The sequence below is a fragment of the Natrix helvetica genome (assembly GCF_964273705.1).
Source record: "Natrix helvetica genome assembly, chromosome: 2".
In the NCBI taxonomy this organism is placed as follows: domain Eukaryota; kingdom Metazoa; phylum Chordata; class Lepidosauria; order Squamata; family Natricidae; genus Natrix; species Natrix helvetica.
This window is the reverse complement of record NC_138552.1, coordinates 251,227,025-251,243,856: the sequence shown is the minus strand read 5'-3', so window position 1 is coordinate 251,243,856 and position 16,832 is coordinate 251,227,025. Positions and strand designations below refer to the sequence as shown.

The 16,832-nt window shown below is 39.5% G+C and overlaps 1 protein-coding gene across 1 annotated transcript in view; it reads right to left on the bottom strand.

Annotated features, from left to right (window-relative positions):
• EPAS1 (endothelial PAS domain protein 1) overlaps positions 1 to 8,615 on the bottom strand; it is a 115,431-nt gene extending 106,816 nt beyond the window's left edge. Inside the window, exon 1 of the mRNA XM_081940767.1 lies at positions 8,041 to 8,615. Within this exon, the coding sequence (XP_081796893.1) occupies positions 8,041 to 8,066 (26 nt within the window). The 5' untranslated portion in view covers positions 8,067 to 8,615. The remainder of the gene's footprint in view (positions 1 to 8,040) is intronic.
• Between the last annotated feature and the right edge of the window lie 8,217 nt (positions 8,616 to 16,832).

Genomic DNA, 16,832 nt, shown 5'->3' with positions numbered 1-16,832 from the left:
ATTGCAAAATTTCCACAGAGTGACACAACTACAACCCCTTCATTTATTTATTTATTTATTTAATCAGGCACCCCAAACTGCAAGAGACAAGATTTCATGTGTAGATTAAAGTGTGCAGCAGTCTTGGGCCACTGACGCTTATGTTTGATTTATCATTCTAACTTATTCATATAAGTACCCTGCCAATCATTTATTACTTTAACCCTAATGTAGATTTAGAAATATGTTTGATACTTGATTAATATATGAGATATATGAGAATATATTTGTGTGTGTAAACCCTCTCTCATTCTCTCTATATAAATGTATCTTTTTATTTTTTCATACCTTTCTATAAAATAAATAAGTACCGTGTTTCCCCGAAAATAAGACAGGGTCTTATTTTCTTTTGACCCCAAAATAAGCACCTGGCTGTATTTTCAGGGAGGTCTTATTATTTTTGAAGTGCAGGAAGTAGCGAGAGTGGTCTCCTCATGGCGGCTGCTGCGTTGCAATATTTTCAGGGAGGGCTTATTTTTGGAGGAGGGCTTATTTGAGCACATGTGCTCAAAAGCCCAATTGCACTTATTATCCAGAGAAGTCTTATATTCAGGGAAACAGGGTATGTATGTATGTATGTGTATGTATGTATGTATATATATGCACACACATATACACACATGTGTATGCATATATAGTATCCTATATACTTCAGTAGACATATACTGATGTATAATATGGGAAGGAAGGCAGGAAGGCAGGAAGGCAGGTTGGCTTATATAATGAGGAATGTGGTTTAGCTTTAGGTACTATGATTACATAGAGAAGTTTTATGACAATTATAAGGATATTTGTATTACAAATAATTCAAACTCAATGGAAGAAACCCTCTGGAGGTATGGATTTTTTTAATCTACAAAAAAAAAGTATTTTTTTAATATTACAAAATTAACAAATCCATATGTTTATTGTTGTTAAACTAATGAGTTTAAGTAAGTTAAGGTGACATAATACCTATAGTGTTGGGCATTCAATGATTAATATTCCTACTGTTCCCTTTCTTCAATATGTATTAAATTATCTAATGAAGAAATGGACCTCTTTCTGTCACACACACAGTGGGAGAGAGTAGACCACCAGAAACAGTTAATCACTTTGATACATAGGACATATGTAGCATATACCATTTGAAGGCATTTTACATGTTTGTAATTTTTCAGTTATCATCACAAGGATGTACAATTAACTGTCCAGTAAGAGGGAAAAATACCTCAAACTTAACTAAGTACAGACATGTTTTACACAACAATCACTCTTATCCACTTGAGACAATCAGCTTAAAAATAAAAGACAGTACTGCAGCAATAAATGTTAAAATCTCAGGCATGTGACTGTAAGAGGGCCTTGATTGCAGGTTGGCTGATTTCCTAACAATATCTCTGAAGCAGAAGTGTTATTCTGCTGGTTCAGAGCGGTTCGGGCGAACCGGTATTGGCGACCTGTGGGTATGCCTGCCCACCCGCTCCGGCTCTATGCCATCTTATTTAGCCGCATTTTCTAAGCTGCATGCATGTGTACAAGCCACGTTCGCGAGGATGCGCACGCGGAGTGAACCAGTGGTAAATTTACATGAAACCCACCTCTGCTCTGAAGATATCTGTATTTCTGGGCATGGAATTAGCTCTATCATTAGGCACTACATTAGGCAACTAATTTTAGGTGTATGAAATGGTAGGAAATGTTACTTCGATTAATTATAGTTTATGATATTTTTATGGACAGATAGCAAAATAATAAGGCCATGTACATAATAACTGGGACATTTATTGCTCTATATTAGTATAAAGTATTTTAAATAAACAATGGTCCCTTACGTCGTTTTGCAAGTGTATCTCCATGAAACCTCACTTGTGATGCACCATCAAAATATTTCTCCAAACTCTAAATATGTAATCCATAAATTCATAGGATTATTATATTATAAAATGTATGAACATTCTTTTCCAACCATGTATAGAATTAGAATTCCATACTAATAAAAAATAAAATGATACTGCCAATTTAAATTTATGTATATACATAAAATGCCAGATCAAAGATTCTCCATAAGTTTACTTTTTTAAAATTCACTTATTAAATGTTTATGCTGCCCATGACACCATGAAGTGACTGGGTGGTTTACAATATTAAAAAGAATAAACCAATGAAAAAAACCCATGTATATAATAAAAATAAAATGCTATAGCTGCCTTTCTATTTATAATTAAGGCAGCTTCCAATATTTCATTTTAAATTAAAAGCTATTATCAATAAAAGTGAATTCAATAATGCAACATATGGATCTTTTTGGGTATCTTATATAACAAGGCCTCTGCAAAATATTTATACCCAAGTTCTGAAGCTCATTGGCTCCTGAAAGAATTTTAAAAAGATTTTTCTGTAGAAATTTAATTTTTTTTTTTTAATATCAACCCATGTTAAGGACTTCTCAAGTTTGTTGAGATAAATATAAAATACAAGTATGTAGAAATAAACTGAGTTTGCTTTCTGAGTAAAAAGGCATAGGACTGCAATATGTGACTATAATTTGATACCTGTTTACGTGGCAATAATCCTTACTGAATCATTGGGGTTTTGGTTTTGTATTTTTTTGTATTTTTGGTCTTTGTGTATTTTTGTAAGCTGCCAGAGTCACCATGAATCAGATGACCAAATAAAGAAATAAAATCTAAGATACATGATTCTAAGTAAATACATACTGCTCAATTATAATAGTCATATGGCAAGCAACTTTAATAATGCCTGTCTATGCAAAAGCCAAAAAGGAATATATTAATTTTTAAAATAATATAAAATATGAAAAACAAAAACATATTACATTTATAATAGTTATAACAAACTATATAAAAAGACAGGAGATCACAGCAGAGATCATTTGCAATTTAAATTTTGCTTATAATTTGAAATTATTGTAGAAAACAATTGTTCCTAGTGCAGCACAAGCATATCTATCTTAATTTCAAAAAGAAAGAATATGTATCCATTTTAAACCTTCTTTTTGGAATTAGTGCAGCTTAAAAATTCTTTGTCTTGACTTATCGTATCCATTAGCAATTATCAGGGGGAAATTTCCCTCTTCTCAAAAGTATTAGTCATATATTTATTAGACAATGACAATATATTGATTTAGCCAACTTCCTTTCTAAAGAAGGAGCCACATGGTTTTTTAAAAACTTTATTTGATGTAAAGTGCTGGTAAATACAATGAAGCTGGTTCATTCCATCCCCCCATCCTCCCAGAACTTGTCAGAGTAACAATCAGAATGACTAGAAGTTAATGTGATCCAGGGAATCTCAGCGTCCATTCTCTTAGGATATCAAGAATGACAGGCAACTGATTGACATTAATTAAAACACTTTTTACTTTAAGGGGAAAAATTGTTTTTCAGGACTTGGGAGATAACATTATTACTCTCTTCACATTTAGATGGGAATAAGTACCATTAAAAGCAGCAATATTTATTTCCAGTTAAATGATAATTATGACTGACCTGCACAAACTTAACTTTGCTGTTATGGTACAATCTGTCAGCAGATTTACAAAGTGCTTAGCTTTCAAGAGATCATACCCTGAATTAAAATGAAAAAAAATGAAAATACACTATGATAAAATTAAAAAAAAAACATGATGCAGTGGTTGATGTGGAGTTAGGTATGTATTCAGTTAAAATATATCAAATCCAGCTCCATTCAGTATGGATGATCTAGGTTAAGCAATGAACCATGGCTCATATCTACCTCTGCCACTAATGTATTATGTGTTCTCATCTATAAAATCTGGACGACAATACCTCAAACAAGTTGGAAGTATAGAAAGGGCCACCAAGAATAAGTACCTGTATCAAAAAAAGAAAAAAAGAAAAAAACCTGAAATCTGAAAGTTTAATATAAAGACATTTTAATGCTGACTTTGGAAATGAAGTGGGAAGAAAAATACACTCTTAAATTCAATATTTCAAAGTGGTAGAAAATAGAATATGTTTAAGTTGGAAGTATAGAAAGGGCCACCAAGAATAAGTACCTGTATCAAAAAAAAAAAAGAAAAAAACCTGAAATCTGAAAGTTTAATATAAAGACATTTTAATGCTGACTTTGGAAATGAAGTGGGAAGAAAAATACACTCTTAAATTCAATATTTCAAAGTGGTAGAAAATAGAATATGTTTAAGTTGGAAGTATAGAAAGGGCCACCAAGAATAAGTACCTGTATCAAAAAAAAAAGAAAAAAACCTGAAATCTGAAAGTTTAATATAAAGACATTTTAATGCTGACTTTGGAAATGAAGTGGGAAGAAAAATACACTCTTAAATTCAATATTTCAAAGTGGTAGAAAATAGAATATGTTTAAAAGAAACTAATACTCGGACTGTGTTTGGACAAAACCCCATACATGGTACCTTAGCTATGCTCCAGGAGTGGCCCTATACACAAATGATTCACTGATATTTTGGATAGTTTTCAGCTTAGCTAACTTACTTCTAAATCAACTCCCCACCTTATGTCTACCCAAGCAGAAAACTGCCAAACATCATCATTTATTGTTGTTTTTCTGTAATGATTTTGTGCTAGTGCTTTCACCTCTTTCCTGGTACACAAAATAGGCAGATTTAAATCTTACTTAGGTAAGCCAATGTTAAAGCAGTATTTTGCTCCATAAACCAGCAACATTCAGTCACAGCTCCAATGTATGCAGAATCTGCTCCACTTCAACATCCATTATGTCATACATGAAGTCATAGGCAGTTGTGAATGGGATCAAAAGGGCAGGCAGTTACAGAAACATGCAGGCCAGCCCCTCACCTTTTGGTTCCTGATTAGGGTTATCTGCTGGACCTCTATTGCTCCATCTCTAGAAAGAGTCAGATATAGTGGCCATGAAGTGTAAACAAAACTACTTGTTGGGTTTTGAAACAGAGCAGCAGTGAATTAGAAAAATTGTGTAACAGTGCACAGAAATAATGTAACAGGCTAACACAGCACAACACTGAAATGATAGGATAGTTCTCTGTTACTTTTTGAGCAAAGTGTAAAAAAACAAAGAAAGAAAAATTATATTTAAAATTTTAATTATCATACTGCTTGTAATTCAGTTCCTTTTCTAACTTCAATCAATTACACTTTATGCAGCTCAGACCCTGCCCATTTTTTTCTGGAGTGACTTTTCCCCACCACCTAAGTTGTATGCAGAAGCCAATCCTATCTGCTGCATGCAAAAAAGTCAGGACAGCCTTACTCCGTGGTTAGTCAGAACAGAGGCAGGATAAAGATCAACAATGGAGTAGCAGATTTCACAGTGGCAGAACTGTCTGGTAACTGTCTGAGTTTTCAGCCAACTCAAGTATGGATGGCACAAAACAGCTATGAGGAAAGGTCCTTACTCTGCCACCTGTTTCCTCAGCTATTCTTCCTCCTCACACAAATTAAGCCACTGTGGCTTCATGCTGTCATTTTCTGCATTGTTAATAAAACAATCAGAAGAATAGTAGCTTGTACCTTGGTGGTTTTACAGCTTCTGATTTTGAATGTTTACATGTTATACAGGACAAACCAGGCCGCCAAGGGGGCGGGGGACACACTGGTTGAAGGTTGACACTTCCTATTAATCAATTAATGGCTTGCTTAATGCATTCTCTGTGTTTTGAGGTTAACAAGGGAAAGGCAACTTTAAACCAACTCAGAACTGCTTTGGAGAGTTTGGAAATAATGTGTTGAAGGGTATCCCCACAGACAATGCTTTTTAAAGAAGACACGCTGTTGAAATTCCTCCTTTGCATAGTCAATATATTGCAATAAAGATGAAGGACATAAATGGAATCTGGAAGAATGGGAGATAATCTGATGTACATGGACTTTGGGAAGGGGGAATGTTGCATAATCCTAATTGCAAACCCCTTAATTGTAACCTTTTCTGGAGGCTATGTGCTTTTACCCCAAACCCCAAATCCATCTGATTTTCAGAACTGTCTTAATTTGTTGCACCAAGAAACAAACTGTAGCATTCTGAGGCTGCTTTATGCAAGCCAGAACCTCCAGGTTGTGCTGATCATACTAGCTGAGGGTTCTAAGAGTTTTAATCCAATAGAATGAAAGACACCAAGTTGGAGAAAGTTGCCTTCAGTGAGTGCTGTCAGACTTCAATTGGCATGAAACATCTTATTGCCTGCCATGCAGACCCTAGTGGGTGTCAGCTGATCCAAACACCAATCCACATAAAACACAAAGCAACAGGTGACAGGTTGGAACTTTACTCAACCCAATTTTCCTTGACCTCTCCTTGTCCTGCTGAACTATGTAGGTGCAATTCGGAGATACTAACCAAGATTTTTTGCTCAGAGCGAGGCATTTGAAAGGCCAATGCTTTTCCAATGAACCTAGTTCAGAAACCTTTTTCAGCCAAGAAATGTATACAACATTGACCCTGAAAATTTTGAAACCATCTTTTTACTCTAGTCTAGAGAAGTCATAACCATTGATGGCAGGCCGACTATGGATGAATAGACAAGCAAGAAAACCTAAAGACATCATGTTTTTCCCCCTGTCAGGTACTGTAGCACGAAACTAGGAAATTGGGGGTGGTGTGCTGAGAAATGGATTTATGAAGGAATAGATCCTAACTTCAGTACCTTTTGATGTCTGTCTAGCTTTTCTCAGATTGGGGACCATTTAAAAACTGATGGCAATTTCTGGAAGAGCAGCAGCTCCTTGTAAAAGAAGAATAAAACGATTTTGCATTATCCTGCCATCACCAGGAAAGGATACAATAAAATCATCTCTGCTTTTTTCAAGTACCGGACAAATTAAATCACTCACGTCTCAAGGGAAGGGTGTACCAGATGCTCTTTTAGGGACCTATCCCAGACCCTGCGAGTCTAGAATTAATATATCAGAATAAAGCGCTGATTGAGTACACTGGGGGCTTGCTCTTCATCTCCGGAGGGACTGTTAGATAATCGCGGCTCCCTCCTTAAAAGCGGTTTTGTTTCCAAAGGCGCGCATCCTGCCAATCTCCTTCTGCCCCGAAATGCAAATACTTTCAGTGCGCGGTCCCCAACTGTGGATTGGAGCCGTCCCTGAACTGTCGCGGCAGGAAGGCAGGCAGGTAAGGCTGGAAGCGTCTTCTACGCCTCGGCCAATCTTTGCCCAGCCCCTGGGCGACGGGATCCCGCACCTTGTAGGGAGCAAACCCCCTTCTCCCATCCCCTCGACGCCATTTATGCTTCGGACTCGACGATTAGAATAGAATAGAATTATTTATTGGCCAAGTGTGATTGGACACACAAGGAATTGGTCTTTGGTGCCTATGCTCTCCGTGTACATAAGGAGAATAAAAACACATTCATCAAAAATAAAAAGATACAACGCTTAGTGATAGTCAAGGTTACTAATAAGTTATCAAAGAATTTTGAAGCGGCGTTCAGGCACGGCCGGGACGGAGCTCCTAGAAACCCCATCGATCTCAATGGAAGACAAGGAGACACCTCGCTTCCATTTTTTGATATCGATGAGGTTTCCGAAGCCGCCGCCTCCCCCTCCCCCCATATCAAACCACGAAGCGAGCATGTTAAGATCCAGCTTTCGGTCCGTTCAGTTCTATACAGTCAACACACGCTTAACCCTCGCCTTCAAGCAAAGGCTCCTAAAACTTCCCGACTGCTTAGAGACCTACCGAAACGTTTAAAGGTTAACTAGCGAAGCGCGTATCTTTCCAATCAGGAGAGTATTTTCAATTTCGAAACCTCCGGCGCGCAAGGCAACTCCTAGCCCAAAAATATTTTAAAGGGGCCGCCTTCCCGAAGACAGAAGCCCGTTACTGCGTAAGACGATCGTCCCGGGGACCTTGCCCTTCCAATCGGCTGCACTCCCAGAGAGCGTATTTATTGCTGTTACGGCTGTTTTTAACCTAGCAGGGCACTTTACTGGGCGGGCGAGAGAAGCTGCCCTTCTGGTTCAGTTGTCCCGATGCCTCCATCCTTGCTGTCTCCTCCTCGTCCCCTCCGCTTACCTCTTTTTTTCCTTCTCAGCTGTCATCCTGGACGCCGGTGCCGCTGCTCTGCCCCCTTCGCTCTTTCCCCCTCTTCGTCGCTTAACCCAAACGGCAGGAAAGGAAGGCGAAGGCTCCGGTGGGCTAAGGGCAATCCGGGCGCGCAGAGATCCAGGCGGCGGGGCGGAGGGGTGAGGGGAACTGGCTTCAGTGGGTGGGAAGGTCCCCGAAGGCCTTTGATAGGCGCTGGGCTTGGGTGGCTTCGCTGGCCCTTTGCGCCGCTTCTGCCTTCCCCGCGCTTAAGGTTCCTTGCCGCCAAAGGGGCCCCGGGCTAGGCGCTCTCTCCGCGTATTCAGACGCGGAGCAGAAGGACGAAGGTCGCCGAAGGAGGCTGCTCTCCGAACCGAGCCGTCCCTGAGCTGACCGTACAGTCTCAGGACACTGCCGAGGATTGTACAGCCCGCTCAGGGAAGAAAAAAAGGGGGCAGCGAGAGCCCGCCGCGACTCTTGGCCGCTTCTCCCTTTCTCGGGCTCCGTCAAATCTGAGGAAGCAGCGACGCGCTCAGGGCTCCCTTTAAAACGTCAAGCCTTGGCTGGGTGCTCCGGGCGGGAGGTGTGTGTGTGGGGGGGAGGCTGCCTCAGAGTCCTGAGCCCCGGACTCCGGCTCCAGCTGGAGCGGCCGACCCGAGTTGTCCTCCAATGGGAAAGCGAGGCGCTCCGCTCGAAGCCCGCCTCCTTGCCCCTCCTCCGCCTGTCCTGCAACTTTCCAGGACTTGTTGAGCGGAGGTCGACGGAGTGACTCCGAGGCGGCGGGGCGCGCCAGAGGCCGCGGACAAGTGAACCCGCGCTCGGCGAGGAGGCGAAGAGCCACAGGTGGCCCCGTTTATGACAGCCCAAGGCGCCGATGGACTCTCGTGTATTCCGGATACAAGATTCACCCTTTATCCCGTTTTCTCTCGAGCGTGGCAGTATCCCCGTGCCCCCCACCCCCCTCACCGGACTTTAACGCTGGAAGGATATTTTCCCAGTGAAGGCGAATATACGTGTCCCAGGGTAATGTCGCAGGATCCAATGTGGGTCGGTCACCGGAACCACAGGTTTGACCTTCCGACCTTTCGGACTCCTGCTGGAGCCCATCTTTAGGGAACTTAAACCCATAGCTTTAACCTTAAACTGTCTACCGTGGACCTCACCCCATTCCTAAGAGGTCTGTACAGGGGCATGCATAAGTGCACCAGCGTGCCTGTCCTACTGTCCCCATTTATTTGTACTCCTTTCATGTGCTCATGTCCATGTTTATACTTACACCTGTTATCTCGTACATGTTTGACAAACTAAATAAATAAAAATAAAATAAACAAATTTCCCTCAAGCCAGGCTAGCCAGAAAGAAGATCCCTGAAGTTGGGCATCAGCTCAAGTCTCGGAAAGCTTCAATATTTTCCTTTTATTGTTACACATTAATGTGTCTTCCTGAAAATCCAAAGCCATGGTTAGAGAGAAGTGCCCTGAAGCACCAGTTCTAATGCTTGGGTGTTTTCCTTTTATTGTTACACATTAATGTCTCTACTTGAAAATCCAAAGCCATGTTGCCTCACTTTAATCAGACTGTTTGTAGAGGGGAGGGCTTGCCCCTTCCCTTCTCCTTGCCATCTGCTCTAGACCTGGCTGGATGAAGGTTAAGATCAAGGTCAGTAAAACACTTTTTCATGAATGAAGGTGAATAGGCGTATCCCAGGATAATGTTGCTCCAGTCTGAAAGTTCAGAAGACAAAACCTCTGGTTTCCAGATTGGATCGTGCAAAGCACTTTTTGTTGCCCCCATAGAGCCAACTTTCAACAATATACTGTAGTTGCCTAAAACCTTTCAGACCAGTGTCCTAATATTTTGATAAACAGAAGGCCAAAATCTGTACTGAAGTCCTCCATAGAAAGTAAAACACACACCATTCCAAAATCTCTATACAGGTAGTCCTCAAGTTACGACCACAATTGAGGCCCACCTTTCTTTTATTAAGTGAGAGAGTTGTTTCAGTTTTGTTCAGTTTTACCCCATTTTATGACCTTTCTTGACATAGCTGTTAAGTGAATCAGGGCAGCTGATAAGTTAGTAACCCGGTTGTTAAATAAATCTGGCTTCCCCATTAACTTTGCTTGTCAGAAGGTTGCAAAAGGGAATCACATGATCTTGGGACACAGCAACGGTCATAAATATAAACCAGTTGCCAAGCATCTTAATTTTGATCACATGATCATGGGGGTGCTGGAAAGGTCATAACTGTGAAAAATGATCATAACTCACTTTTTTTCAGTGCCGTTGTAACATTGAACAGTCATTAAGTGAACTGTTGTAAGTTGAGGACTACTTGTATTCCTGAACCTACCTAGGTATGCAACGTTAGTTCTGGCTACTTTGTATACTTTATATACCCTAAAATGGAGCAGCTAGGCCTTGTCTCCTCAGCAGGTGATAGCATCTAGCCACTCTTGGCTGATCTTACAAGCTAAGTAAGATCAGCTCTGTTTGAGAGACCCTTGGGAAATCTAAGGCAGGAGTGTCCAAACTTGGGAACTTTAAGACTTGTGGACTTCAACTCAACCATGCTGGCTGGAGAATTCTGGGAGTTGAAGTCCACAAGTCTTAAAGTTCCCAAGTTTGGACACCCCTGATCTAAGGGAACTGGATGAATGGGGAAGGGGACAAAGAAGGCAGCAGTAGGACATTATCTTCACAACTCTTCCAGGAAAACTGCACGGATGCAATCACCTGGAGTCAAATTTGACTTGGGGGTGTCTTTTTTGGGGGAAGAATTCATGGGTAGGTCTAGAACAGGGGTGTCCAAACTTGGGAACTTTAAGACTTGTGGACTTCAACTTCCAGAATTCCCCAGCCAGCCATGCTGGCTGGGGAATTCTGGGAGTTGAAGTCCACAAGTCTTAAAGTTCTCAGGTTTGGACACCCCTGGTCTAGAACTTTCTGAGGGCAAGGGTCTGGGGAGTAATGGTGAGGTGAAATACTGTCTGTCCCCCCTCCCTCCTTACACTGTCTTTTCAGAAGTACTGTCCTCAGAGTATAACAGGTGAGTAAGGGCCAACTGTGGGTATTGGTCACCATATTTTCAGACTAATCTGAAAAAGGGGAAATCTGAAATAAATTCATAAAGGATAAAAAAATAGTCAATTGTTTATGTTTCTAACTTTGCTATGCAAAGGAAAATTCAAGAGTAAAACCAAGAAAAACTTTACAAAAATGCATATTTGAATAAAAATACCTAAGATCAGAACTATATTCAATTTACTTCAAAAAAGGGCATTTTTTTGTATTTTTTGTGTGAATGTAAACGACTGTATTAAGTGATATCATCTGGGTGTAAAAGTTAAATGATCAAAATAAGGGACAAAAGTAAGGTTTTGGGAAATAAATAAATTTAAAGGACAGCTTTCTGAAATAAAGGTCTTGTGGTTTTTTTTTTAAAAAAATAAAGGGTGTCTAGTCACAAAATAACTGTGCAGCCTGTGCTACTATAAGGGCCAAAGTATTGAATGGCACTTCATCAAAGGCTCCCTTACGATTGCACTATTAATAATATTCTCATAATCATATATTTTGCAGAATGTATTTTATGATTTGAGTCATGGTTAACATGTTGGAACTGGAAACCCTTGTGGAGCTAATTGCATAACTTTCAGTTATTCTCTTTCAGCCCAACCTCTCACACAAAGTTTTTGTTATGGAGAAACACGGAGGAGAAAGTACTGCATATGAAGCAGAGCTCCTGGAGGAAAGACAGCATACAAATCTTATAAATCAATCAATAAAAGTAATAATACAATTTCTTACATATTCCATCCAGTTGCTAAGAGAAGGATGTTCAGCGGCTGCATGGCAGAACCTATTAAAACCATAGAAAAAAAGCACTGCAGAAGGAAAAAAATACAGAACATTATAGTTCCCATGCATTTCAAATAATATTTTACCCCGGGGAAGATGGGCTTCTGATTGAGATAATGTAGGTAGATCAATAAGGATGATCAGATTATCTCTTAAAACAGCTATGGTTCATTAAATTAAAGTTTACATTTTAGGATAGTTGAAACAGGTAGCTTAGATCAGGGGTGTCAAACTCAATTTGAGGGCCGTATCAGGGCTGTAGTTGATCTCGGAAAGGGAGAGGGGCATGCATGGCTAACTGGGTGAGCATGGCCAACTTGACATCACTCCCCAAATTGCTAGCATGTTTCCTCTTCGCACTGGGTAGACTGGGCTGAAGCTATGTTGGCCTGATCTTTCCTCTTCACACTGGATAAACCAGATCGGCCCCAAGGACGGATCCAACTATTTTGTGAGCGGCATGTGGCCAACAGCCCTTGAGTTTGATACAGTAGTGGGTTGCAGGCAGGCGTACTGGAGCCTGCCCGGAGCACCAGGTACTCTTCTGGTACGGTGCTCTGGAGGGCCCACCCACCTGCCCATTCTCCTTACCTGTCTTTAAACCCTTTGGCACCTCTGCGCACATGTATGGCACGTACAGTGCCTGCACGATGCTCTGCCAAGGAGCTGGAGCATCATGGAGGCTTGTGGAGGTGTTGCTGGATGGTAAGACGCATGCCCGTGCACGCACACGCATGTTCATATGGAAGACGCCGGGCTCGTTGCAACCATACCGGTTGCAACGGGGTCTGGAACCCACCACTGGTTTGATACCCCTGGCTTAGAGGACATTTTAGATTGCTTGGATAGCAGGAAAGTTGCCCATCACTTTTTATCAATAAACATAAATATTTTCATTTGATAGAAAGTTTTCTCAATATATTCAGAGAATAAAACTATTTTGTCCATGCATCTCTTATTGTTTCTTGCATTTTATTATTGTCCCTCTATTAACAGTTTACATATTAACACAGAAATAACTATTATGAATCATTAAATCTTTCATCAGACATAACTTGATGGGTAAATTGTTTTCGGTGTTTTAATGTCTTTTTGAATTTGTGTTTAGTTTTATTGTCTGTGTTTAGTTTAATTGCTTTGGGCACCAATCTTTGACAGAAAAGTAGGATACAGATTCAAGAATGAAATGCATTTCCCATGTATTTACTTAGCAAATAAAATCTTGTCAACTCTTATTGTATATATTATTGCCTATATTCGTTTTTGACCCATATCATCCTCTGCATCCTGTGCATCCTTTTTGCATTTAGTCTGGGATCTTTCTCCTTGTCAGAATATACACCCATAGGAGAGCCTGCATTAATACAGGACAGTGATTTATTGACGAGAGGGTGAAATGGGAGGGGAATTTCCCTCACTCAGTCACCAAATAATGGCTCCCTGTTCCCACTATCCTTTATTGGCTTGACAGTTTCCTGGCTGGTTGAATTTATTAATTAGCCATGCTTTGCTAATGAGATTGTTCCCCTTGTTTAAGTCAGTCTTGTCTTCCCATTATTCTTCCATATCTTAGGATTTCCACATTTTAGCTAGAGCTCCAGCTATGTCAAGGCATTGCGTCCCTCACAGTTGAAAGGGGCACCGAGCACCTGTTGGTACTGTTTAATTGGAAATAAATAATATTACAGTTACCCTAAACATTGGCTTATATCTTCCTTTTCTATCAGTAGTGTTTGTGTGCATTACTACTTCCCCTCTTCTCCCCTTCTGGAACGCTTGAGGTTTGTCTTGATTTATTTTCATGCAAAGCTCGCTAAATCCTTTCACCCCATTCCCATCTTCCTTCTGGTGAAGAGAATGTTTGATCCTAAATATGGGGGCCCAGGACGCCTAAACATAATGTCCCTTTTTGTAAACAATGTTCCTCTTAGCAACATAAAATCATTATGAGTTCAGCTCCTATGCTGAAATTTCTCTACCTTAAATAGGCCCACAAGGTAGTATTAAAAAAAAACCTCTAAAAATATACTTTATATATCCTTTAAAATATACTTTATATATCCAAAGGTCAAATACCACGGCTAAAGAACAGATGTAATATTATCAACAGTAAAACAAAATAACACTATTGAAAATAAACAGTTTATCCAAAGTCCTAAAATAAAAAGGCCCCAATCATCTCCCCATCTAAGGAGAACAGGCCAACTTGGTGAGGCCAAATCTCCAAAAGATGGCCTAGAATAGGGGTGTCCAAACTTGGCAAGTTTAAGACTTGTGGACTTCAACTCCCAGAATTCTGGGAGTTGAAGTCCACAAGTCTTAAACTTGCCAAGTTTGGACACCCCTGGCCTAGAAGAAACCATAGGCTCCCCCCACTCCCCATTCTTCTACAGCAATGTTTCATAAACATTTTTCTTTCGGGATCCTTCCCATCTTTAAAAATTATGGAGGACCCTAAAAGAGCTTTTGTTTGTATGAATTATATTTATCAATATTTAGTACATTAAACATTAAAATTGATGCATTCACTGCCCTTCCAGTTCTCACAATTGTTTGATGAGATGTTAGGGTTACATCATTTTTCCACATATATTGACAAATAATTTTGATTTTGTGAACTCCAGTGACACTTTGTCTCAATCTTAGCACTTTAAGATGTATGGACTTCAACTCCCAGAATTTGTTAACTATCATGCTGTGGACTGGTAGGAGGGGGAATTCTAGGATTTGAAGTTCATATACCAGTGCTCAGGTGGCAGAAAATGAGGAAAAATATCTGAAATACATTTAAGAGCATATTGGCGGAAGCTTCCTAATGGTAAAAGCTGCTTATCTCTGGACAGATGGAGGACTCCTTTCCCCTGGAAATATTGAAACAGAAACCAAATGAACTTCTCTTGGGATATTTCTAACATCCTACTTCTAGCACTGAAGAACTTGCAAGGAATTGGAGTAGATTGCCTCCAAAATGTAACTCAGTAATTCTGTAGTAAAATTTCCTCTGTTGGTGCTTATCCCCTTTTTTTCAATTACAAGTGTTTAACTTAACCTAAGGCTAAAGTAAATGGATATAGACTATATATAATTATGAACACAATCATAATTTTAAACCCATCTTTGCTTCAATTGTTTGACTTTTTTCTTCCTACTATTTCGTTGGAAAAAATAAATATGCTTTTAGAAATATGTTTTATTTATGTTTATACCACTTTATAATGCCTTGATAGAACCACACTTGGAATATTGCATCCAGTTTTGGTTGCCACAATATAAAAAAGATATTGAGACTCTAGGAAGAGTAACAAAGATGATTAAGGAACTGGAGGCTAAAACATATGAAGAATGGTTGCAGGAATTGGGTATGTCTAGATTAACGAAAAGAAGGGCTATGGATGAAATGATAGCAGTGTTCCAATATTTCAGGGGTTGCTACAAAGAAGAGTGAGTCAAGCTATTCTCGAGTCCAAAGCACCTGAAGGCAATGGATGGAAACTAATCAAGGAGAGAAGCAACTGAGAACTAAGGAGAAATTTTGTCACAGTTAAAACAATTAATCAATGGAACAGCTTTCCTCCAGAAGTTGTGAATGCTCCAACAGTGGAAGTTTTTAAGAAGAGGATGGACAACCATTTGTTTAAAATTTTCTGCTTGAGCCCGGGGTTGGACTAGAATACCCCAAGATCCTTTCCAACTCTGTTATTCTATTAGCTTACTTATTTTAGATTTTTTTTAAAAATCCCACCATTATTATTTTTATGAATAATTCAAGATGGTGAACATACCTAATATGCCTTCCTCCTCTTTTTCTTATAAAAAAACTCTGGGAAGTGAGTTGGGCTGAGAGAGAGTGAATGAAATCCTATCAAACTTATTTCTCCATATTCAATAATGGAATTCAGTGGCTTCTTGTTTTTGAAAGACGAATAACAATATCATACTGTGAATATTTTGTTTTAATTCTTTTTGTTTTTAAAATCTGTATGCTGTCCTTCAAAACCAGATTTTCCCAGGTGTGGCTTCATAAACTTATTAACTCTTTTAAACAAGGTGTTTTCAATATGAGGCGCTCAACAGCCGTTTGTGAACTAATTAATTTCAGCATTTGCATGATTCATACTTCCTACATCAGAAATAAGCAAATAACAAATGCTATTAATTAATATATATATGTATTGCCTGCTAATCATATTCCCATGAGTTTGTTATTTGAATGAAAAAAATCCTAAACTAAACACATAAGCTGAAAGCTAAAATTGCTGCAACAATTCTAGTTCAATGTAGTAGCAAAATTCATAACCAAAATCTGTTCCTGAACATTTAACATGGAAGTTTTAACCACTAACAAAGATTAGCCTAAATTTTATGTGATGTGTGAGTTTTGCATCTGAAGCTCCCATGTCGACATTTGCAAATCACTACATTGCATTCTTCTTGAGAGTGAGATGGGTAGTGTCTGACAATAAATTAAATAAATAAAATTTTCCTAGCACATATCTGTTCCTCTTTCAAATCATTCTTATGTTGCACTTGGATTGATGTTGAAAGTGATGAGGAACTGATAATAAATTTAGCTGATGTAAAGTTCCTTATTAAGAGCAGTGGTGGTGTAGTGGTTAGAATGTAGTATTGCAGGCTAATTCTGCTTTCTGACAGTGGTTCAGTTCTCACTGGCTGAAGGTTGACTCAGCCTTCCATCCTTCTGAGGTCAGTAAAATGAGGAGCCTGATTGTTGGTGGCAATATGCTACCCCTTAGAGAAGGGCTGTAAAATACTGTGAAGCGATAGATAAGTCTAAGTGCTCTTGCAATCATTGGTCACCAACATCTAAATTCTCAGATTCCTCATACCTGTTTTGTTATAATCTGCAGAAAATCCAGATCAAAAGTGTATCTAATCCAGCCTTCTGCTTCCCACATTGGCCC